The sequence below is a fragment of the Chelon labrosus genome (assembly GCF_963514085.1).
Source record: "Chelon labrosus genome assembly, chromosome: 18".
Classification (NCBI taxonomy): Eukaryota; Metazoa; Chordata; class Actinopteri; order Mugiliformes; family Mugilidae; genus Chelon; species Chelon labrosus.
In genome coordinates, this window is record NC_140351.1 from 15,999,454 (window position 1) to 16,023,872 (window position 24,419).

A 24,419-nucleotide genomic window follows, 5' to 3' on the forward strand; every position below is an offset into this window, starting at 1 on the left:
AACTGCGATAGCGTTTTATCATCTTTTTGCAGTGTTTATTTTGGGCTCGTAGATATGACTTATTCCCCAGAAGCTTTTTTTCTGTATTTTCTTAGCACATTTTTATTTGAAAGATCAACGACAGCAATTACGTTTATTATTTAGTAGCGATTTAAGGAGATAGATGGATGTATGGATGGTTGGTTGAACAGTATTTGATTAAAGTCTTGACCATTTGATGGCACTGAAGGTGATCACCAGAGTTAATACAGTTCCTTGCGTAGGAGGAACAAGTGTACCAAAGTTCATGGCAGTCCATCTAGACTCAAGACATAAAAACTGAACCAAATAATGAGTAATCTGTTGTTTTATGATTGTAAACTGAATATCAGAAGGTTTCAGGGGTGGGACATATATATTACATTGGCCTTGAGACATTTAAACCACAAAACAATTGATAAATAGAGACAAACGTAACGCCCACTGCCAGCTGGGACAGACGCCAGCCTCCCGTGAGCCTCTACAGGTTGAGCTGTCGTAGATAACGGATGCATTGCTGTAATGAAATGTTTCTGGTCCGATCTGTTTGGCCTCCGTTGTAACTCTTCTTGTTACAGTCCAACAGGCAGCCGGTCAAACTCAACCTGCTCACCTGCCAGGTGAAGCCGAGCTCTGAGGACAGGAAATGCTTTGACCTCATTTCCCGTAAGTCTCAAGCGCAACACACACATACACTCACGTGCCAAAAGTGTTTCAGTTATTTACCGAAGACTTCAATAGTACAGCAAACCACAGCCTCCAAAATGAAAACACAGCTGAATCAACAGCTCTCTTTTATTTTAAACAAATACCACAACCTTCAAGAAGATAAGATTTAGTGCAGGACTGTTGTATTATAATACATTCCTTTTCACTAGCGAACCTAATTAACTGTCAAGTAAGTATGTATTCCACTAGATACATGACTCGTTCAGTTTCTACATTGAGTCTGGTACATGATGTATAACTGTATTCAAGCGGTTGCTGGAACCATTATAAAATGCAAAATTAGAGATTTGAATGTTTCTTTTTTCCCGCAGATAACCGGACATATCATTTCCAAGCTGAAGATGAACAAGAGTTTGTCATGTGAGTAAAAACACGATCCGTTTGTTTTCACTAAAGCTGACATAACCTGAATATGTCACCTTTCATTTAAATGCTGGGACTGATTCAGGTCTGTGTGTTATAATGGTTTTTAATAGAGAGGCGTTGGTTATAGTGGCTGCTCTGTCACTTCATTGTCATTCTTGAAGACAGGAAGCATCTGTGGAGCAGACTGACTAGACTAGACGATAGCAGTGGGGTTTGTGGTCTGGAGTAATTCAGGTCGCTGTAACCTCATACCGTTGTTTCCCATGCCATCGCACACACGAATGCAGGCTGGCACACACACACAGGATTACATCAGTAAATATATTTATTTAAATCATCCACCACTGTTTAGTGTCTTTCCTTGTAACTTCTCAATTGGCCTGACTATAGATATTACAGATGTTTACACAATTAACAACACATGTATGTATGTTAAAGTTTAAGTTTCATAATCTGCAAGTTGGCAAACCAAACAGTTAGCTAGTTGCTTCTCACAACTAGCATGCTAAGAAAGTCCTCACAAGTGAGAGGCTGAAACTACTGTATTAATATTTAATTGATCTGAATAATACCCTCCAGTTAAATTTCTACCTCTTGACTAATTGATTAACAGCTCTAATGTTAATGACAATGTTAAAGTTCCCCATAAAAATTTACTTCTATATTTAAGTGTTTTTATTGTATATGTGTTACACTCCTATGCCATTATCTGGCCGAGCAATGACAAAAATAATATCGATATTAATGACATTTCCTGGAAAAAAATTGAAAAATGTTGATGACTCATTCTGCGCTAGGGGGCGTGTATTAATTTTGTGTCCAATGAAAGGCTTTCTTGAATGTTCATGTCCCTCCCCCCACATCTCTCCTTCACCAGCTCAGTCATGTGTGGGCGGAGCCTGCTCAGGCCATTGGAGCTGACCAATCACAGCAGAGTGGGCTTTAAGGGGTGTGGGGTCAACATAACTAGTGAGGCTGGCCCCACTCCCCTAAAAGCCCACTCAACACAAGAAAGTGCTTGACAAAGTCGATTTTTAAAAACAGTTTCATGAGACAACGTCTATGAAAAAATGTAATTAAATTAAAAACAATGACCCACACAGAAATACAATTAAAAACGTAATTAAAATTTAATTTAAAACTTAAATGAACTAAAACAAATCACAGTCTATCGAGAAAGACTTTAAGATCTCATTGAGATTATCGAATAAAATATTGTGACGGAGTCGATCCTCCTTTTAGCATTACCACAACCTGGATGTATTTTACCACTTAAAAAGAGTCACAATTGGAGATGAACGTGTAATCCCTTTGTCGGTTCTTAAGCCTTCTCATCTCTCAGAAACACATGAATTGTGAATCAAATTAAAAAAAGACTGAATATTCTGTAGCTGCCTCCACTGAAACACTGTGGAAACACCCTTTGATTTGTGACACTTTTGTTCTGGGATGCCATGTTCCTCCTGTGATGATGGAAACTTTGTTCCAGCGTTGTTGTGGTTGTGCCACTTTAGTCAGGGCTGCCTGAACACGGTATCTCCATGTACATGTAGTCCTTTGGGATCCATCTCGCAGCTTCTCTCGGCTGCTTGTGTCACGCTATCCCAGCAGCAGCAGCAGCATCTTCGTAGGATTTAGTCTTCCATAGGGCTCCTGCATTTTGCCATCGCGCTCCCCCTCAATTAGGCTGGGAGCATATTATAATACATATTACAAGTAAATACACAATAACCCTTCGGCCCAGCATCTGCACACCTACGCACCAGTAGATTAAAATATCTTGTTTTTCACACGAAGAGATAAACAATCTAACACATTGCTTTACAAGCCTGCTCCCGGTCTGGTCTCTGCATTTACAGACAGAGTTGAGTGACAGTTGCAGCGGAAGTGCTGACGTCAGCCTCATAAAGCCCAGTGTGTGTGTGTGTGTGTGTGTGTGTGTGTGTGTGTGTGTGTGTGGTGGTCAGTTAAGTGTGTAGATTGCAGGAGCAGATTGTGCCTTGTACTGAACTGCAGGAGGTCATGTTTGAAAGGCAGCTCCAGTGTTTCCTGTCTGCGTGATTTTTAATGGCCGCAGTGTGTGTCAGCCATTACCAAAATAACCTGCCAGCACAAAACTTTTATTTATTTAACAAAGATCACTTTCAGAGAATATACAGTATCTAAAAAGAATTGGAGTAATTTTACTCTTATCATAATTTATGTTGTTTTAAGTCCTCCTCGTTGAGTTATTGATACAGAGTGATATTAGAGTGCTTTATGATAACTGGCCAGATAGTTATTTAACTAATTTAAAGTTTAATCCTTTTTTTAAAGCAAAATTTCCAAAACGTTACTGTCTTCCAGCTTCTTTTCCATGTGTATTTTATGATTTTGGTGGATTTCAGACTGTTTAGACTGACCATTTTTTGACATTGTATCAAGAAACTAATAACATAATGTCAGCTGAAGCCCTAAATTGTTTCTTTTTAGCTCGTCTGTATTTGTTGGCATTTGAATGGCTTAATCTCAAAGTAAACTAGCTATGACAAGTGTAAGTGATAATAAAATCCTTTTTATGCGTTCCCTCCTGCAGCTGGATCTCTGTGCTGACCAACAGTAAGGAGGAGGCGTTGAACATGGCGTTTCGTGGCGAGCAGAGCAGCGCAGGGGAGGACGGATTAGAGGACCTGACTAAAGCCATCATAGAAGACGTGCTGCGCATGCCAGGCAACGAAGTCTGCTGCGACTGTGGAGCCTCGGGTGTGTGCTGCGTATTTTTTCCTGTTTTGTGCTTAGTCAACCCTCACCTTCACTTCAGCGCTTCCCGATTTAACCGTGGACATATGTTTTATTTACAGCCGCACGCCCGTCTCGATATCTTTGTAATGTCACAGCTTTGCGTCCTTGAGTTAGGCGGTAACAGAACGAGCTATGCTGCAAATCCCCCAGCAGCCTTGAACAAACAAGTGTGTGCGCTAGCGTTGTTAGCATTCAGGACACAACCCGATCCCCATCCTCCCCCACATTAGGAAGCAAAGAGTCAGCACTCAGGGGTGTCGTAGACATTCAGGCCCTCTGACACTTCACACACACGCATATATATACATACGGGCCTACACACGCTCTGTTCATACACAAACACACAGCAGCTCCACCACCGACCGATGGGAGGACTTTATGCTCTGAGGGGGGAAAAAAAAACATATCCAGGCTTTGAGAAACAACATCATTACATCACGTTGTTACATAAGTCACACGCGCGCCGTCGACCCCTGCAGTCTGCAGAAAGGGGAGGTGATTCGTCATGTTTACACTCCCCTTTCTGCATTTGTTCATATACATGGCTTCAGTCGTAACACATGCTCCAGATGTTTGCCGATGACGTCCACCTCCATCCCTTTCCGCAACACATTAAATTAACTTTGCGGCTCAAAGGTCATTTTAATGACACTCAAAGGTCATCTCTTTATTCCCTCTCGTCCGAGCAGAGTGATATCTCCATCTCGTTTCATATTCTCCCTCTCTAAGACGCTGATTTGCAGCTTTAGCATTAAGCAACCGCAGAGGTCACCATACATTCCCTCGTCGTGCGTAATATGCGCTCGGTGACCTATCACTGCCTCGCATCTGTTCATCGCGTCATGTAAACGCCTGCTATCCGCTAACTGCTATCTTCCTGCGTGTGTTTCACGTCTGGTGTTCACTTGTCCGCTTCACACAGAGCAGCATCGCTGGAGTCATAACGACATTTAAGACTCACTTAAATCTCCAAGATTGCGTCAGAAGACGAGGCGCTGATGCCGTGTGAAGTCGCCACACTGATCTGTTACATGTCAGCGTGGATGTTGTGTCCTTTGCTTGACAGTAGGTTATGCAATGAATTCAGCGGCGACTGTGGTCACAAGCGACAGTAGTACTGTAATGGATTAGTGGTCAAAAATAAACTGTTTTATGTGTAACATGAGGTTATGGCAGTAGAACATCTCGAGACCGCAAATTTACCATTTTCATTTTTATATATGGAAACAGAAACAGCGTGCTCATAAAGTCACTGTTATAAGAATGAATGAAAAACATTAAACTGTCAGTGTCAATAGTTGTTATATTACAGGTGAGCTGGCTGGCATCATGTGTGAGGTATCATAAGCAGGTTGGGGAATAATCCATAATACTGAAGTAGGAACAGATAACTGTGAACACCGGGCAGATTAGTGGAGCCAGCACTGGTAATCAAGTTTTTTTGATCCTCAATCCGATCCCTATCGTTTAAATGTCGGACGATCTGAGTCCTGATCCGATCTTTTCTTATCTTACCTGTATTCTCGTAGATCATGTGTGCACCATGCAGCTGTTTAAATAAGTTCAATAAATAGGGCTGTCAGAGTTAAAGTAGTGTTGAGAGGATACCTCATACCTTGGCTCCAGATGCTCCAGCAGGCGGTGAGAACCTGTGTTCTCTACTCCAGAAATGTGCTGGTCATCCAACACCATGAACTCAGTAACACTCTCTGGAATATTTTTTCTCCTTGACGCTGCCTTGAGGAAACCTTTCTCTTCTTATAAATGAAGCATTTAGTGTTTGTTGTTGTTTCGCCTTTCTACTTCTTCTTCTTCTTCACCTTTGGTTTCGGTAGCTTTGATGCTAGCAAACTGCAGCTAAAACGGAAGAAGAAGCTTTGACACTACAGAGACAGAGTGTGTTTTTTAGTTTATGGCAGACCTAAAATAAAAATCTATAAAGGATCGGGCATGACTAAAGCCAGGTCTGATCTGATCATTTTAAAAAAACGCCTGGCTCGGCCCCCTACGCCGTTCGGGACCAGGATGACAGATGAGAAATATTCCGTTTTCTTTAAATAGTTTTACTGGAATCGTGAAGTTTATTATTCAATTCATTCTACAGTCACTTAAATATTAATTTGACTCAGAAAATCTCAACGTTATTAACTTTTCCAAAGCCTTATATCACATCACTAAGAGCAAACATCTTAGAGCAGTCCTCTTATTCTTAAGGCGACTGTGAGATGCAAGAACAAACTACTAACCAGTAACCACTTTTCACACCTTCTTTAAAAAGAAATTAAAATGAAACTTGCTGCCAGCTTCTCGGTGTTCCGCTTCACAGATCAGAAACATGTAGATACAGAAGAGTTGCTTATGTGACAGACAACGTCTTGAATTAAAGTGCGCTGACATTTAAATGACTTCTCACTGGTATTTGTCGTAAATGCCGGGCATGTTCGGTGTTAGCCTATTTAAATTGAACTTTGTCTACAGGCTTCACAAGCATAATAATATGTTTGTTTGATTTTCATAGACCCTAAATGGCTGTCCACCAACCTGGGGATCCTCACCTGCATCGAGTGCTCTGGCATCCACCGAGAGATGGGCGTCCACATCTCTCGCATCCAGTCCATGGAGCTCGACAAGCTAGGAACCTCAGAACTCTTGGTGAGTCAAGCGAACGGTCTACCAAGTGAATAAATAGATTTTTTCATGAGGCACGCCCTTCACTATTTCCATCTCCAGTGATATATTAGAAAAAATGAAAGAGTTGTGGAAAGCAGAATTTGATGCGTCTCCCAATGTGATCATTTGTCTCAGAGCACACGCTGATCTGTTTGTCAGTGTCACTGTGATGCCGATGTTTCTTTCCTTTTCCTCTAGCTGGCCAAGAATGTAGGGAACAGTAGTTTCAATGAGATCATGGAGGGAAACCTCCCTTCCCCTTCACCAAAGCCCACTCCCTTCAGTGACATGTAAGTACTCTCTGAGTTTTACATCTAAATTTACATCCGTCTAATCTTAAAACACACTTTTAAGAACACGTTCTGGTCACAGGACGGTGAGGAAGGAGTTCATCAACGCTAAGTATGTGGACCACAAGTATGCCAGGAAGACGTGCACGTCTGCGTCGGCTAAAATGATCGAGTTGTTCGAGGCGGTTCAGTCCAGGGACCTGCTGGCTCTCATTCAGGTCTACGCAGAGGGGGTGGAGCTTATGGAGCCGCTCCCGGAGGCAGGACCGGTGAGTGAAAGTAGTTTTGTTTTATTTGTGTGTGGTCAGTCGAGCTGAATGGAATTTGGAAAGTATGGAGGGGCCGCAGTTTAGATTTGAACCACTTTCTCAAAAACAATAAAAAAAAGTCCCAGTAACGACTTGTGATGTCGTAACAGGAGACAAAACAACTAGTTGGTTTTAGATAAAAAAGGCAAAAACTTTACCATCCTGGTTTATCATATGGGAATATTTTCCTGGTATTCCATAATAGCTTTGCACTGTTTGTTAAATAAAAGGGCATTTCCAGTTAGGGCTGTGACACACCAAGCCGACGGTTGGTCGTTAACTGGTGACAGGCAGTCAGTAAACATCTGTTACCCTTCACGATTGCCCCTAGTTAGACCTCTGGTTGGTGCACTAGCGCCGTGGTCGAACCTAGAACAGAAATGGATGTGACTAAAGTAAACAAAACGACAAAAATATTGAAAGGGCACACAGAGAAGGCTCTTCTCGTTTAAAATTGAATTGTTTTATCTCAATCTGAGCTTTCAAATACACAAATAGATCAGCATGATTCAGCATTTTTTAGCTCTTCCTGTTTCCCTTCCTGTTGCACGAATACAGACTACTGCCACCTGCTGGTAGGGAGAGGTATTTCCTCTCAGGCAGGCGCAGATGGTATGTGCCAGCTGGACGTTGGTTATGGTCTTTGTGGTGTGTTGTCACAGTTGTGCTTCGCTTATAGTTTGAGATCAGATTGGTGTGTCCAGGGCCTTAAGTCAACTCAGATCAGCAGCTCAAACAAATGGTCGATTCAGAAAGAAAATAATGGAAGATTAATTGATAATGAAAGTAAATAACTATATGAAATTACCCCATGAATTATTTATGGGAAGACATACTGATGGATATTTAAAATTCCATTCCCCTCCATTTTAAAGGAGAGGCAGTCATAGGAGGAAAGCTTGAAATCTTGACTCATAAAACCAAATGGCTCTCAGTTATCTGGTTGTCTTGATATGAAAATATGCTGCATGTCGGCTTGACTCCTTAACCCGCAGATATGCATTACACATATACAGCATATTTCCATCATACTAGACTACAGAGACAAGGAAGCTTGTAGTTTCCCAGCAGGACAACCACCGCTGACACATTTCTGCCAGTTGGTGAATTATTTGTCTGGTAATGGGCGTAACAGTTGGGAAAACTCTGAGTCATCCGGGTAATTTCACCAGCAGGTGGAGATATCCAGCGACCTCCGCCACATTGCGGGGCATCATCTGTGTTGATTCCATATTTACTTAGATGGCGACATCTGTGGCAGCTCAGTTCCTGCGTCTGTTTCTTATTCTTTGCTGCCTGTGCCTGTTTTCTCTTTCGTGGCTGTGCTCTTATGTTTCTTTCTTCACTGGTTTAGGCTTAAACGAAACTTAAAAACAAGGAGTATATGGTGAAGACGTTGCACCGGAAACAACATGCATGATCAGACTTAATCTGACATAAATGGGTCAAGGTTGTATAACACGAACGCGGTGTTTCTCTGAGGAAAAATTACACCGCTGCAGCAGAATTAAAGAGGATATCGTCTGGTGACAAAGGGAACTGCTGGTGCTGCTGTCTGCGCTATGAAGTCTGACTCACCGATATCTGATCTGCTGCCGTCAGTACATCTGAAGGGCTTAACAGTGACATCCCACCCCCCGACACGAAACTCAGAGAGCATGACAGAAGTACATGACTAAACAGAGCCCATACTCTACCCTGCAGATGCTACAATTTTCAAAAAAAATATATCTTTTATCTCCTCCTTTAAGGTTTTAAAACACCAAAATCACATCGAATCTCCTAAGAACTGGGCAAAATCCGGCGTGATGCCTGCAGAAATATTATTTTTAGGAGCCATTTTGTTTACTGCAGCTTGTTTAAATGCTGAAAGAGACACGGAGAGAGGGAGAGAATACAGAATGGATGCTGCCCAAGATTGCCTCACCGTTTCTTTGCTGTGTTTGATGGCCCCCTGCAGGAAGTTGGAGAGACAGCACTGCACTACTCTGTGAGGACTGCTGACCAGACCTCACTGCACCTGGTGGACTTCCTTGTGCAGAACAGGTAAAAAAAAAAATATATATATATATATATATTTGCTCTAAAAAAACTAATAGGGTAGGATTGTGTGAATTGGCTTTGGCTTTGTGACAGTTTAACCAGATGTCATAAATTTCTTAAGACACATCAGAGATTTGGAGGAACGTTATGAATTAAACAGCTTAGTTTTGTGACAAACACGCAGGTTTGATCTGTCTGTCTGTCTGGTGCGAGTCTTTCTTGTGCTCCGGTCTCCAGTCCTGTAATAAAGCAGTGGAAGTGCAGAGGAAAGCTTAGCGCCGCTCAGCTCAGATTCCCACAAGGCAAACAGAAATGGGTCAAGCACTTGTTCTCTGCCTTAATTTATTCCTCTCTTTTCAATTGTTTACCCACCACTGCTCAGACTGCACACAGCCTCCGCAGAAGACTGGAGACCTCTCGTTAATTAATAGCTCACACGATGCATAACTCTCAATGTTTAGTCTGTTTTTATGGGAAAAGCAGGATTGTTTATCAAGCAAGCTTTGTTGCATTATTTTGTGATTGCTATGTCATTTCTCAAATTCAGATTTTTATGTGTTTACGAGGGAATTAACGACACGTCTTTAAAATGTGTTGTTTCCACACAAACCCCTGTGTAATGACACATTAACCTTAAGCTGCAGGATCGTGTGGAAAACAGCCTGAGGCGTGCAACCTGTGCCCTGACTATGTGTGTTTTGTTTTTTTTTTTCTCCCCCACGTCAGCGGTAACCTGGATAAGCAGACCGAGTGGGGGAACACCGCGCTGCATTACTGCTGCATGTACGAAAAGCCCGAGTGCCTCAAGTTGCTGCTGAGGGGCAAACCGGCCACAGACATCAGTGAGTCACGCGCGAGGTTCACGCTCCCGTTAATGTCATCCGCACGCACGTATCCGGCTCTTAACTGTTGATTGTATCCCTCCTCACCCCTCAGCCAATCAGAACGGAGAGACGGCGCTGGATGTTGCCAGGCGACTGAGGAACAGTCAGTGCGAGGAGGCAGTAAGTAGGAGAGCCGGAGCTGCTGGACATCACAGCAGATGATTAGAAAAATATAACAATGCCAAAAAAAATACGTCAAGATAAATAATATAACATAAAATAAAATAAATTTGATCCGTTGAGCTGTTATTTGGCAGTTTATTCTGAACACTAGGTGGCAGTCAAGGGTCTGTCTCCAGCCTCAGGCAACAGAGACAGCAGAGTGGAAGTAATCCCTGATGCATGTTTGTTATTAACGCCAGCACGAGCAAGCAGACAAAAATACATTAAATACAGTGTAGAATATCTAATAAATAAATGGATGATTTGCACGCAGAGTTTTCATGTAGTGCTCCTTTGAAGTAGATCATTGCTAGAAATCTACAGCAGAATAACGACGTGTGTGTTTTTATGAGTCACAACTTTTTTACATGAGCAACTGGTTCAGTAGCCAATTAATTGACTAGAATAGGATGACCAAGACATGAACTGATATAGGAATATAATTATCCAAGACTGGACTCGAACCTCAGTCTCCTAGGTGGAAGTCTCGTCTGTGACTAGGTCCTTTGAATTACACCATTTTCAAACTAGTGCTGTGTGGGTTAAAAACAGACATCGATGTGCAGTTATAACTGACCTCCACTACGTTATTTTCTCACTCTCCCTTCCTATATTTATGACTCATTGTGTGACCTGTGTATAGTTTTGTTTGTAGAGCGGTGGTTTGTAGATGAATGACTGTTTTTTCTTTGCGTGTCCGTCAGCTCATGCAGGCCGCAGAGGGCAAGTTCAACCCTCACATCCATGTGGAGTACGAGTGGAGCCTCAGACTGGAGGAGATGGACGAGAGCGACGACGACCTGGACGATAAGGTTCGAACGCGATTTCTTATTCTGCTCAGTGGTTGGATGTAGATGCTTTTAGACTAGCTTTTAATGGTTAGAGTTTAAAAAGAGCCAAAGGTGGATTTTACTATAATGGTGCCAAGATCGGACTTCATTTCGTTGGACTGCAGATATATCTCAGTCACTTTAAAGCTTAACGTATATATATTACAGTCTACCGTTTCAGTTTTACAGAATAAAAGATTATGGTGTATTTTAGTTTTTTTTCATTTTGAAGCGAATGAACTTCTTAAAGAGTATGAAGAAGCAGTTCTACATGATTTGTCATAAGCAGTAACAAACAGACCAGGAGACACATGCATTAAGAGTTGAAAAGTGGAAGTTTAAATAACATTTCAATGGTTTGAGTCGCGCACATCAGTGTCCGTGCATGAACAGTCTGTTATACGTCCTTCTCCAGCCCAGTCCCATCAAGAAGGACCGCTCCCCGAGGCCTCAGAGCTTCTGCCACTCCTCCAGCCTGTCCCCCCACGACAAGCTCTCCCTGCCGGGCTTCATCAGCCAGAGGGACAAGCAGCAGCGTCTCTCCTACAGCGCCTTCACCAACCAGATGTACAGCGCCTCCACCGACCTCAGCTCCTCCCCCGTGGCCGACGGTCCGCCGCTGCCACCCAGGAACCAGGGCAAAGGTCAGACCTGCCTGCTCCAAGTGCTCTTACATCCATTTTCAGGCGACATTCGGTTTTATCTGGATTCAGTTTTATAACCACGACAGTCAGTGAATTCAGGAGGTCACGTACCGCTAATATCTCTTTTGCAAATGTCAGCCTATAATGTAAATGGCCTCGAAGGGTGTATGTATGCTCCACTGTGTCTGATTCCTCCAGAGGAAAGATAGCGGATGAATGTCTGTTAATGTTTGATTACATCCAGGACAGGAGTAGGAGCAGGGGAATGCTTGGTTATCACTTCACTGGAAAGTTTCTTCTTTGTGCTGTCAGTCAGGCTGCACACACTCACGTTTACACACCCTGCAGTGGTATGCAATTTGTCAGCAGACAGATCAGAGGGCGGGAAGCAGGTGTCATTAAGACTGCTTACACAGTAAACCTCCAGGAAAACATGGCTGCAGGAGAGGGCAGGGTGGTAGTCGTTAGTCAGGTCTGTGAAAGGGAAGCTGGATACACACTGCATCATTAGCCTCGGCACAGTATACACACAGAGTATACTGTGGGCGTGCTGTCTCTGCAGTATTAGAATTAAAAATAACATTCCTCCCTCTGTGGATCTCCGTCACAGCTTTAGTTATGTGAAAACAGCACACACATCACATGAGCTTAACCTCCATCTTAACAAGTCGTTTAATCCATTGTTCAGCATTAAAATCTTATTTTTCTTAAAGCAAGGGGTGTGAAATTTCACCTGTTTCCAGTGCAAGAGAACACGTCTCAGTTGGCGCTCGGCTAAGCCTCTGGTTACAGTCGCCAAGACGGTTGAGCTTTCTATCGTAGCACAGCAAATGTGCAGTTTAGGATGATTAAAGTGGCAGATTAGCTTCAAAATTAGTATTTTAAACATCTGTCTCATTTCTCAAAAAGTAGAAAAAGCATTTGTTTCAAGGCAACATTTATTTTTTTGTTGTTTTTTTGGGGGGGGCCCAAATTACATCTTGTACTTAGCCTTAGATTTACCTTTAGCTTGCTAATTAACGCAAACTCCAGCTCCATCATAATACCTCCATAGACTGTCAACAATAGACTGTAAAAGATTCAGGCTAAAGCTACATTTCACAGGTAAAACAACACTAGCTGAAGATCCGTGTGGAAGAATATGAAGAGACAGAAGAAGACCTAGCTAGCCTTAGTATCAGTGGCGAGTACTATAAATAAAAATTTTATTAAAAAGCTAATTAAAACTGTTTTAATATAAACACTTCTGGTAGAAACCATAGAAAAACAGGACAAACCCCACTGAAGTTTATTTATGCTCTTGGTTTTTGTTCCGCTGTCTATTTATTTTCTTTTGCTGGTGTTGCTGTGGTTTAGCTTCAGCCAAATCAAATAAAGAGCAGGACAGTGCTGCTAATGTTAGCCTTAAAATTAACTCCGCTAACGTCTCTGTTAGCATTTTGGCTCCCTCGCGGTGGACGTTCCAGCCTCGACCTGGCTTCTTTATGAAGCAGAACGCAGATTTATGTAGAATAATATTCTCTGCTTGGAAAGAAAGCAGATGTATTACAGCTAATAAGCTAGTAGGCTGACAAGCCAACATTTGCGGCATATTTTAGAGTAGATAAACACAATGTTTCATCTGCATATTTAAAGTTTTTCTTATGTGCTTATGTTTGGAAAAGTGGTGAAAGGACACCACGCTGTAAACTCTTCTTGTACCGAGGACCTCGCATATCTTATGTATGTGGAGAAACCCAACGCTTTACAGGCCTGCTGTGTCCAGTCATGGTTGTAGATTTATAACGGAGTAATCACTATCAAGTGACTGTAGAGAATGCAGTGTTATCACATTTTGCCAACAGGAATATTTTAGACAATTATGAGTGTTTTCTGTCTTTGGACTGAAGGAACCAATTGCAGTTTAGCTCATGGTCCACTTACTTGAGAAAAGTTGCTTCTAGTCTTAATTTAACCCCTTGACGCCTGATTTGATTTACAATTATATAAAGAAATTAATTATTTGTGTTTGTGCTTTGAACTCCGACTGGTGCTGGTAAACTAGTGCTTGCAAAAGGTTCTTAGGTATGTATTGAATGTGCAAAAACCGACATTGGAGTATTACATGCGTTATTTTGGCTGCAGTCTGAGCGGAAGCAGTGCGTCGCGAATTTGCCACACTCGGCGTCAAGGGGTTAAGGTAGGGACACAGTAAACTAACATCAAAGAACTGCTGTGTGCACCGGTTTGCTAAGATGATCAGCCAATCAGGGAGAGGTCTCTCAGCGATTCATCATGCTGAATCAGCTGAAAAGACTGCAACACGGATTGGGCATGTAGCGACGGTACGGGACACACCAGAAAAACTAGGTTCTCAGACACTCGTTGACATCTCAAAACAAAGAAAGCGGCCGACCGTCTGCTGTGTGCGTCACGGCAATTAGAGCTGAAAAAGTGGGATTAATAGTTAGCCAGAATTTCTAATCGAAGCAGCACTGGAAACAAGTTGATTTTTAAAGTTTGATTTATGCAAAAATAAGATTCAGAGTACCTACATACATGCTAACTCTTCAGCTGCGCCCCACATTAGCAGCGCTCTCTCACTCTCAGTGTGTGCTGAAGAGCTTGCTTCTCGGAGCCATCTTCCTCCTCTCTTTTGCTTCGCCCTCCACTGATAAGATTTCATCTTGTTATTTTACAGCGTGTGGGAGCCTCTCTCTTTATAAGACTTGACATACTGTAGATTCTCTCCCACACTCCTCATCTCGCTCTGTTTTCTTTCTCTTTTTTTGTTTCTCTATTCTTTCAGCTCCACACTTGGCATTCCTTGGCTCTCATTCGCACTACGCCACACTGGCTGGCACTCGACCATACATCAGTGAATATCCTGTTTTTTATGTTCTCCCTTACTTACTCGGCTGTGTGCGCCCCCCATTTACAGTTATCCCTCAGTTGTTTCTTCTTTTACAGCTCAGGTTTGCAGGGTGGTGGTATATTTTTTTTTTAGGAAATAATGGGAGCACGTAGGCAAGTCTGCACTTATTAATTATTTCTTGCCTATGTGGTTGTTGTTTTCTTTACCTTTCTTAAATATATGCCCACCATCCTTGAGCTGTAAACTCTTAACACAGCTGATTCCTCTCTGGCTGAGCTCTCTATTAGCTGCTTTCACCCTACTTTTCTCTCTGTTAGTGACCAGTGAGTGCTTCGGATTAGACAGAGGCAGACATATTCAAATCAACACACCCCAAATCCCTTTTCATTATTTTACCTGTGTTATATATTTGTTCAGACTGTATGTTGTTTTACCTGCATTCATTTTGACTCCTCCTCTCTTGCTCCGTCATCCTCTCCTTTACCTGCTCTGGGTTTTTTGGGAAGGGAGGCGGGGATTGACAGAATATTTTTTTTTGCGGGGCCTCATCACCTCATATGTTTTATGTATCGCTCCTCCAGCTCCTCCCCCATCCGGCCCTCCCTCTACACTCACACCAGGAGGCAGCTCCACCCTGTCCAAGAAGAGACCTCCGCCCCCCCCTCCTGGACACAAACGCACCCTGTCTGACCCACCCAGCCCGCTCTCTCACAGTCCACACAGTAAAGGGGGCTTAACTGGGGGTGAGATGCAAGCACACCTAACAGTCTGGCCTGGTTTCACTCAGGCGTGGCTCCAGCCTGACGCTAGGATATCATCATTCTGCAAAAATGTGCAAAAACTCGAAAGACGATAGACATTTTGACAAAATAATATTAACTCTGAGTCCACTTGTTCCAGAGTCGTTTTGCAATTGGTTTGTCTCCATGACGAATGAGTAAACACATTTGCTTAAACAGGCTCTGGGATGTGGTTTAAAACCCCATAAGAGCTTTTAAATGGACCATGAGTTAATATTTTTTGCCAAGCATCTGTCTGACATGCATAATAGTCGTAAGAGTTTGGGGTTTTATTTAATTTCATCCAGTTTTGTACCCACTGTTTGTTCCTTTTTACTTAGAACATTTTATAGGTTATATGAAAGACAGCAATCAATCTGTAAAATCACTAAACTCAAGGTGAAGTCACCAAAATTAAAAAAGTAAGTCCTTATAACTTAGAAGCCACAAGATTCTTGATAACTGATCAGGAACAAAATAGGTTTGCAAAGAGCAGCTGTTACAAAATGTAGAAAAATGTACTTTAAACTTACAGACATTTACTGTTTTTTAGCTTTTTGCAAGTTGGCTCAAATGCAGCACTATAGAAGATGCATTTAATTACTTTTAAGAGACCACTTTCCACAAACATCCAAAAAAACATACCTTAGAGACAAAGATGCATGTCTGACTCTGGGTTGGTAAGACAAACAAGTCAAACTGAAACTTAAGCCTCATTTTTTTAATGTTATTGCACTTGTTATCATTTGTCCTCTGCTGTGTTTGTACGTGTGTGTGTCACACATACCGTTAACACCCAACCACTAATTAAACAAAGTCACTTTATTGCACAAATTGCACTCAGTTTCCAAATTACACGGGCTCATGGAAAGCTCAGCCAGACGACGCCTCCCTCATTGTTTCTTTTAGCCATCACAGCATGTTGATTTATTTCCACATTTATACCAAATTAATCTCTCGTCCTGCGCTCTGATGTGGTGTTAAATGATCTTGTCTGTCGTCACCAATGTGAATATTTTAGGAAGTGACTCCACCCCGCCTCCGGTCAGTAAGATGTCTCCTGTTTCCAATAAGTTTGAAGGCATTCCTCAGCAGCAAAGGTATCACAGACGCCTTTTTTCTCTCAAATACATTATTTAACGATAAGATGTTTTGTGGGAGATAAAGGACAAGTTTCACCTTTGATTTTGCTTTAATGACTCCATCTTAAAATCTCTTCCCAGCACTACTTCAAGCAACACGAAGTCTACACTTGGTCCAAGGGTTCTACCCAAACTACCTCAGAAAGGTACGGCCTTTGTCACGTTTTAGTTTTAATATAATCTGTATAACTGGAGAAATCATTAACTGTATGGTTCTATCTCCAGTGGCATTGCGTAAGATCGACACCATACACCATCCATCTATGGATAAGCCCAGCCTTCCTCCAGAGGTCTTCCAGAAGTCCCCGCCGGCGACTGAGACCCCGCAAAAGGCTCCTCTGGCGGACAGGCCTCAGCTGGGAGACCTGCCCCCTAAACCGCAGGTGTCCGAACTTCCCCCGAAACCTGGAGAGCTTCCTCCGAAGCCGCAGCTCTCTGACCTCCCTCCTAAACCCCAGCTAGGAGACCTACCGCCCAAACCCCAGCTCAAAGATCTCCCTCCTAAGCCTCATCTCGCCGACATCCCACCAAAACCTGGGACAGCCGAGTCGGCTCCTAGGCCGCCTCCTGGAGAGTCGGTGCAGAGGCCTCAAACGCAACCTCCGCCCCCGCCTCAGAGTCAGCCTCAGCCGCAGCCTCAGCCTCAAGACTCGCCGTCACCTAATCAGCAGGCCAACATACCGACCCCATCTCAACAGCCTGCCGAAGACACCAATGGGACACCAGCGGGGACTGCAGAGACACCTGTTCCCCTCCCAAGGAAGATCAACACGGTATGGACATACTTCCTCGGATATAGTTCTTGGGTTACTTTGGAGGATAATTTTTATTGTTTATTATTTAAGTGTTTGACTAAGACAAACCATATAATATTTTTAAGGCAGGCATTTTTGAGAATGTAAGAAAGCAATCTTTAGCATCGGCCCTGCAGATAAGCTGATATTAGAGAGAAACAGCAAGACTTTGTTCGAGTGTAGTACAATCAATATTTCGTATCTTGAGAGACTTGTTCAACTACTTCATTGCTGAATTGTACCAAAAGTCCTTCCAGGACACTTAAACGTCCACTCCACATTGGAATTTACTTTATATAGATTTTCCAGAGGGCTGTTTTCCAACTATAAATAATTACCAGGTCATAGACGTTTACTGATATTTTCTCAATTGTAAAGAGTGTAATTTCTGGACCTGGTAATTACACAGAGAGCCAGGTTGCACTTTTATGTGGTTTTAATAAATATTTATGGACACCTTAGGTTACCAAGCTAAATGAACGTCTAAACTATGTTTTTCCTATTATTTAACTATATAATAGTTTTGTTTCCCGTATATCCAGGGGAAGAACAAAGCCCGCAGAGTGAAGACGATCTACGACTGCCAGGCTGACAATGATGACGAACTGACATTTGTTGAAGGAGAGGTGATCATAGTTACAGGGGAAGAGGATCAGGAGTGGTGGGTAAGTCTGGCTTAAATGTCACTAGCAATAGCTGGACCTCTTACAGTTTACTGAACCGCCACAAAAACAGAAAAAAAACAATGCTCATGTTTGATTACATGGTTTCTATCTTTCTTCCTCTTTTTTACTTCCAGATCGGGCACATTGAAGGAGATCCGGAAAGAAAAGGGGTATTCCCCATGTCTTTTGTGCACATCCTGAGTGACTGACAGCCAGAAAGACTTGCACTACGCCTCTCCCTACATTGGGAGGTCCTGTAAATAGCTAATATAACACCCCTTGTCAAACGACAAGCGTCCTAAAGAAAAAAACAACAAAGAAGAAACCCAAGAAGGCTCATCTAGCCATGGATGCTCATCCATGCTGTACAAAGAATGTGTGTATTCTTCCTCTACCAGTATTATCTTAACCCTATAGCACGGCTGTGACGAAGCCACTCTCAAAACCCTAGCACTTACCTAAAAGTCTATGTTTATGCTGTTCCTGTGTATATATGTATGTAAATATATATATTTGTGTGTGAGTGTATATACATGTTTTATTGTACAAAACATGTACCATTGCTCTCTCTGCCTGTCAGATTAAGCATCAGGGTGGTAGAGTTTGAATTTTATCTGTATTAATTTTACTGGCCCTCAAGTAATTATCAGCTTATATTTCTGGAAAAAGGACAAATATGAAACGGAATGTGAAATAGGTCATATGTCATTTCTTTGTGTCTTGCATCCCTGTTTACCACCATAACTGACTGAAGAGGCAGGAGTCTCCCACTGATCTTCCCGAGATGAAAAGAATTTCATTAAATGTACTCCTTGTTCTTGCTTGCTTTGTGTGTACACGTATTATGGTTGTTTTACAGTATAGAAACCTGCTGCTAATGTGTGGTGGAATATCAAAGCCTGTGGTTCACTGTAGGTCACTAATTAACTCCTTGTTACACTGTTCACTGTATGTATGCTCGGTGTGTGAACTCGACGCCATCTCCACAGTCCTTTGACCTTTTTCTGTGCATGGTGTAACAATGACTGGAAATGAGCGGAGTGCTGCGTTCAACGACACTCACCTCAGGGTCTGAAGAGCCACTATTAATATTAAGCAGGACTACACAAAAGTTATCCTGCTGTTAAAGCCACTATTAATAACAAGTACGGGAAACTCAAAGAGGACATCTTAGCAATAACTTGATTTTCTGACAGGCTAGAAGTTTCACAACAACCTGTGTTCACGATTCAGTGTCTTGTAAAACCTCATGAGCTTGAATTTTTTTTTTTATTATTTTAGTTTGAGTCATGTTATTATCATTCCACGTTACTGGATTCAGTACCTTTCCAGGTTTGCCTGTGAACCAGAGATGTCTTTTAGATGAAGGGTGGACTTTGTTAACGGCTGGAGAGCCCATGTACTTTCACCTGGTCCTCACTGACTTGCAGTTCTTCCCATGTTAAGGAACAAACCCCATCAACCCATTGTATCATTAAAAGTGCTGTACCTAAACCTTGCGTCTGCTCTTTTACTCTGTGATTTTGAGATCGAGTTGAGCCTTTCCTAGGAACGTCAAAAACTAGAAGGACAGACACAAATAGCGGGCATTTTCAGAAGTAAAAATTTGCCCATCGAGTATGAACAATGGTGAGTTTATTTTAATTTTATGGTAGCCTACTTGATACTTATACAATTTCAGTTTTATGTAATAAAAAATAAATATATCTGACCTTAAAACTAGTCCTAAATGAGGCTCAATTCTAAAGCCTGCATACGTTCAGTTTACAGCAACAGTTAGAGTCTACATGTTAATATGTAGCATAACAACATAAGATGGGATGCATTGCTATGGATTCAGCTGCAAACAGTACATGGGTTGTATGAATTTGGTATCCTTTTTACAATATGTACCCAAGAGTTTAAGAATGAACATCTTCCAACCTAAAAACAAGGCACACAAACAATTTATTTTTTAACCAAGTCTTTGTCCACTTATCTTATAGCTGTAGTTACTTGCCAGCTTGTAGACATTTAGTATTAAAGTCTAATTATTATAGGTCAATATAAATGTAGCACTGCTCTGAAAAATAGTTTAATTATGCTGGTTAACATATGACATGATAAACATGTTCTTGTTTACAGTAATATAAATTACTGTGTAGTGCAAAAACAAAATATTCTGTGCATGCTTTCACATACTTGTAAGATGCAGCCGTTAGCTTAGCATAAAGACAGGAAACACATGGAAACAGCTAGCCTAGCCCAAGAGTCCAATGGTAAGAAAATCCACCTTCACACTTCTAGCTTTAAACAATAGCACCAGCTCAGTTAACATGTTAGTGTCATTCAACCCATAAAATTCAATCACGTTTTTATATAACGTCAATAATACAATAAAAGAGTTAACACTGAAAACTGCCCTCACTGAATGACCATTAACAGTGAGGGACATCCTGCCTCGTAGCTTGGCAACATATTGGTCCAGGCTAGGCTAACATTTTACTTTAACATTTCCGTTTTTGTTGTTTTTGTTTTTTTTAATACTGAACTGTTTCAGGACTCGCCTTCTAGAAACAATGTACAGAAATTTACAAATGAAATGTGCATGAGGTAAGCAATTACTTTAACAGAGTTTGAGGTTTAGATTATGAATCAGATTCTGATTAATAATACACTCCTATAAGCTGCTACTAACATGTGCTTATTCAGATATTCCAGAAACTAGCATTAAAGTAGTACAAACCCTACAACACCAAATATGTAGAGCTTCCTTTAGATACATCTGACCACACATCTTTACCATACACCTTGCAGTGGCAGACCAGACTACACTATTGTAGCTCAATATTAAAGGCAGACCCAAAGTAAAGTTCTCAAAATCACTTTATTTTGCTTTCATTTAACCAATATACACCATTCAACTCTTTAGCTTCTTTTGGATTTAATATTAACACAGGAATACTATATACTCTAAAGACAACATAAATACTTTGTGTCACAACACAAATGGCACATCTTACCAAATAAAAATGTTCACATGAAGCAGTACTACCAGAATTTTGGTAAACCGAAAACTTATTTACACACTTGAACTTTGTGTTTAGACCCTTGGTCCTTCTCAACGGACTTGATGACCCCGACAGCGACCGTCTGCTTCAGGTCTCTTGCTGCGAAGCGACCTGTGGAGGCCAAGAATGGGTTAGTACCAAAAAAGTTCAACATGTTTAGCATTCATAAAGCTGGATTGCTGTACCTAAAGGAGGGTATGTGAAGAAGCTCTCCACACACATAGGCTTGATGGGAACTAGTTTGACTGTGGCGGCATCACCAGACATGAGCGCCTGTGGCAGGTCCTCCAGTTTATTGCCCGTGCGTCGGTCAAGCTTCTCCTTCAGCTCAGCGAAACGACAGGTGACATGGGCAGTGTGGCAGTCCAGGACGGGAGAATAGCCTGCTTTGACCTTTCCTGGGTGGTTCAGGATGATCACCTAATGACAAAAACTCAGGTCAGACAAGAAAAATTTAAGGTCATCATCTGTAGAGGGCCTACCTGAGCTTCAAAGCTGCTGACATCTGAGGGAGGATCCTGCTGAGCATTGCCAGCCACATCCCCACGACGCAGGTTCTTGACGGCCACATTTTTAATGTTGAAGCCAACATTGTGCCCTGGAAGAGCAGTCTGCATCCCCTGGTGGTGCATCTCAATGGACTTGACCTCTGCGGTAAGCTTGGCAGGGGAGAACATCAGGGTCATGCCAGGTTTGAGGATGCCAGTTTCAATCTTTCCCACTGGTACAGTCCCAACTCCTGAAAGATGAAGCATTTAGGGACATCCAGTTGAAGCCAGTTTCATTCTACAGACATGACACACACCTGGACCTCCTTAATTGATTGGAACCAATCAATCCAGCTCAAGAAATCAAGTGCAAAACCAACTTCTAATAAAGCACTGATTGAAGTCAACTACAAGAACAGGTTTTACCTCCAATTTTGTACACATCCTGCAGAGGTAATCGTAGTGGCTTGTTGATTGTGCGCACAGGTGGGTGAATGGAGTCCATCACTTCAAGAAGAGTTTTCCCACTTGAAATCCCTTCCCTTCGTCTGACTTTCCAACCTTGATACCACGGCATCTGTGCAGAGATTACTTTTAACATCCCACATCTTAACTTCTGGTGATTTTAAGTATAAGGCATCTTTACCCTTTGAGTTGCAGTGATCATGTTCTCCCCGGTCCAGCCAGAAATGGGAACAAAAGGTACTGCTGTCGGGTCGTAGCCGATCTTCTTGAGGAAGCCACTCACTCCTCGCACCACTTCTTCAAAGCGTTTCTGGCAGTAAGGTGGTTCAGTCAGGTCCATTTTGTTGACGCAGACTATAATTTGCTTGACGCCCAGTGTGTAAGCCAGCAAGGCGTGCTCCCTGGTCTGGCCGCTTCTGGACACGCCGGCCTCATACTCTCCTTTAGCTGCAGAGACCACCAAGAGGGCAACATCAGCCTGAAATGACATTCATTTGGTTAAATTTAAAGCTAAATCAGATATAAAGTTAAACTTGCATTTCTTTTACCTGTGACGTCCCAGTTATCATGTTTTTAATGAAGTCACGGTGGCCTGGAGCATCAATTATAGTCATAGTGTATTTCTGGGTGTTAAATTTCAGCAGGGAAATGTCTATGGTAATTCCTCGCTCCCGCTCAGCTTTCAGCTTGTCCAAAACCCAGGCAAATTTGAAGGAGCTCTTCCCCATCTATGAAGCAAACAAGTCCAGTTACAAGTCTAGTTTATTAAGCATTTTCTAACAGATATTTCTATACTTACTTGAGCTGCAGCCTTCTCAAACTTCTCCAGTCTCCTTTGGTCAATACCACCACATTTGTAGAGGAGGTGTCCGGTTGTGGTTGACTTGCCACTGTCGACGTGGCCGATGACGACCACATTGACATGAGTCTTCTCTTTTGCCATGGCCGAAGGAAGATATTCTAACCAAGCCAAGTGACTGTAGGACCAAAAGAAAAACAATCACACGTTCACGCTTCCAACTTCTTTTACTAAATGGATCTGAGCTGCTCATTCGGAGCTCCTTTATAAGCTACACACACATAACTGAAGACAGGTGTGCTGCTTAATTAAGTTTAATTGGCGTCACGCTTTTCATCAAACCTGAAACCAGGAGAAAGAGCTCAAATTTGATGAATTTCTCACAATTTTACTTATTATTTTGAATGACAGTCAGGAAATGGGAGATATATTCAGTTTGATATTTGATCACTGGGCAGAAATCATTAATTACTCTCTTTAGTTGTCTGTCTGGGCCTTCTACCGTGGATCTCATATTACAACCAGGTGTGTGTGATCTGGAGATGGAGGCCTTTGAACCAGCTTTAATGAGGAGCCTATCCCTATTTATCAAACAAAACACCCAGCAGACACAACGCATTAAAAAAAAAAAAGGGCAATGAACATATTTTTCATATTACACAGACTGATAACTGGGGAGGTTCTTATCTGTGTCACTGAAGACCTCTAAGTTGATCAATCCTTTTCAGTGTTAATGGTGCTAAACAGAAAACAGTACCTCAAATAGAAAGTCCGCTGGCTGGTTTTGTTATCAGAAACAGGTAATGTTTTTACTACATGCAGACATTTGTTTTGTGTGTGTAGTGATTTGTGCAGTGAAGTTTCCCATTTTGAGTTTTTAAAAGTTTCTAAAGAGGAAATGCGCTATTTGTCTTCTTACATCCTCTGTTACAACAAGCTGATTAGATCAATGTTGTGGCTCAGATAAATGCAGAAATTCTACAAAATGTGTCTTATTTGTTTATTAGCTTTATTTGTGTTTGTCAAACTCAATGGGAAACTGAACCGCGAGCGGCTTGGAGAAACCACGAGAACAATGCGGGAACTCCTTGATGATGTTATCGCTTGTATGTGAACAACGGTGACTAGAAAGATATGGGATGTGTGTGCAGTAATTGCGGATATCGAGAGTGTATCGCTGAGTGATTCGAGTAGTGAAAATCTCTCTCTCATCAGCTAATGACGCATTCACTTGCAGTTAAACAATAAACTCTGTTCTTATCATGATTTCCTGTGCCAGGAAAAACGAAAGAGTCTCATATAACAAACACTGTGTCTGTATATCAAACACTGTAGTATTTACTATGCTTTGTGGAGCTGGGTAGCTTTGACTGCAGCCCTAAATAGTATTTTAAACCACTAATGGCAAGGCCATTAGTAAATAACCCACTCTTTGAGATATTTTAGTAATTTTAAGTCACTTTATAATTAAGGGATATACTTAAGCCTTGTTCTGAGTAGTTTCCTCCCCAAAAAAGACTTCATTAAAACATTTATGATCAGAATTTGACAAGTAAGCAACTTGTGTTTGTAGGTTTTGTAGGGTCTTTTTTTTATGATAAAGCTCGGACAATTACTTTCAGGCTAGAAAAGTTTGGGTTCCTTTGTGTATATTTTAA

At 41.8% G+C, this 24,419-nt stretch overlaps 2 protein-coding genes across 5 annotated transcripts in view; one reads left to right on the plus strand and one right to left on the minus strand.

Annotated features, from left to right (window-relative positions):
- Positions 1–19,620, plus strand: part of asap1b (ArfGAP with SH3 domain, ankyrin repeat and PH domain 1b) — a 55,523-nt gene extending 35,903 nt beyond the window's left edge. Inside the window, exons 12-29 of one of the 4 annotated variants that reach the window (XM_084566314.1) lie at positions 597–684; positions 1,059–1,107; positions 3,689–3,855; positions 6,413–6,546; positions 6,763–6,854; positions 6,937–7,123; positions 9,123–9,208; positions 9,932–10,047; positions 10,142–10,209; positions 10,956–11,063; positions 11,497–11,725; positions 14,514–14,582; positions 15,161–15,322; positions 16,380–16,458; positions 16,582–16,646; positions 16,726–17,273; positions 17,816–17,959; positions 18,094–19,620. In XM_084566314.1, the coding sequence (XP_084422440.1) occupies positions 597–684; positions 1,059–1,107; positions 3,689–3,855; positions 6,413–6,546; positions 6,763–6,854; positions 6,937–7,123; positions 9,123–9,208; positions 9,932–10,047; positions 10,142–10,209; positions 10,956–11,063; positions 11,497–11,725; positions 14,514–14,582; positions 15,161–15,322; positions 16,380–16,458; positions 16,582–16,646; positions 16,726–17,273; positions 17,816–17,959; positions 18,094–18,168 (2,466 nt within the window). In that variant the 3' untranslated portion in view covers positions 18,169–19,620. The remainder of the gene's footprint in view (positions 1–596; positions 685–1,058; positions 1,108–3,688; positions 3,856–6,412; positions 6,547–6,762; positions 6,855–6,936; positions 7,124–9,122; positions 9,209–9,931; positions 10,048–10,141; positions 10,210–10,955; positions 11,064–11,496; positions 11,726–14,513; positions 14,583–15,160; positions 15,323–16,379; positions 16,459–16,581; positions 16,647–16,725; positions 17,274–17,815; positions 17,960–18,093) is intronic. The other 3 variants (XM_084566315.1, XM_084566316.1, XM_084566317.1) reach the window with 3 other exon arrangements.
- Positions 19,621–20,806: 1,186 nt separating this feature from the next.
- Positions 20,807–23,006, minus strand: eef1a1l3 (eukaryotic translation elongation factor 1 alpha 1, like 3). Its single transcript, XM_084566420.1, has 7 exons — positions 22,762–23,006; positions 22,511–22,690; positions 22,144–22,440; positions 21,924–22,074; positions 21,492–21,748; positions 21,195–21,429; positions 20,807–21,120 (listed from the first exon to the last, which is right to left on the minus strand). The coding sequence occupies exons 1-7, from the start codon at positions 22,903–22,905 to the stop codon at positions 21,017–21,019; spliced, it is 1,368 nt and encodes a 455-aa protein (XP_084422546.1). The 5' UTR covers positions 22,906–23,006; the 3' UTR covers positions 20,807–21,016.
- Between the last annotated feature and the right edge of the window lie 1,413 nt (positions 23,007–24,419).

Coding starts and splice junctions, on each gene's coding strand:
- eef1a1l3 (XM_084566420.1), bottom strand. CDS start 22,905: ATGGCAAAAGAGAAGACTCATGTCAATGTGGTCGTCATCGGCCACGTC. Junction 22,441..22,510: donor TGATAACTGGGACGTCACAG/GTAAAAGAAATG, acceptor ATGTCATTTCAG/GCTGATGTTGCCCTCTTGGT. Junction 21,430..21,491: donor TCAGCAGCTTTGAAGCTCAG/GTAGGCCCTCTA, acceptor TTTTGTCATTAG/GTGATCATCCTGAACCACCC.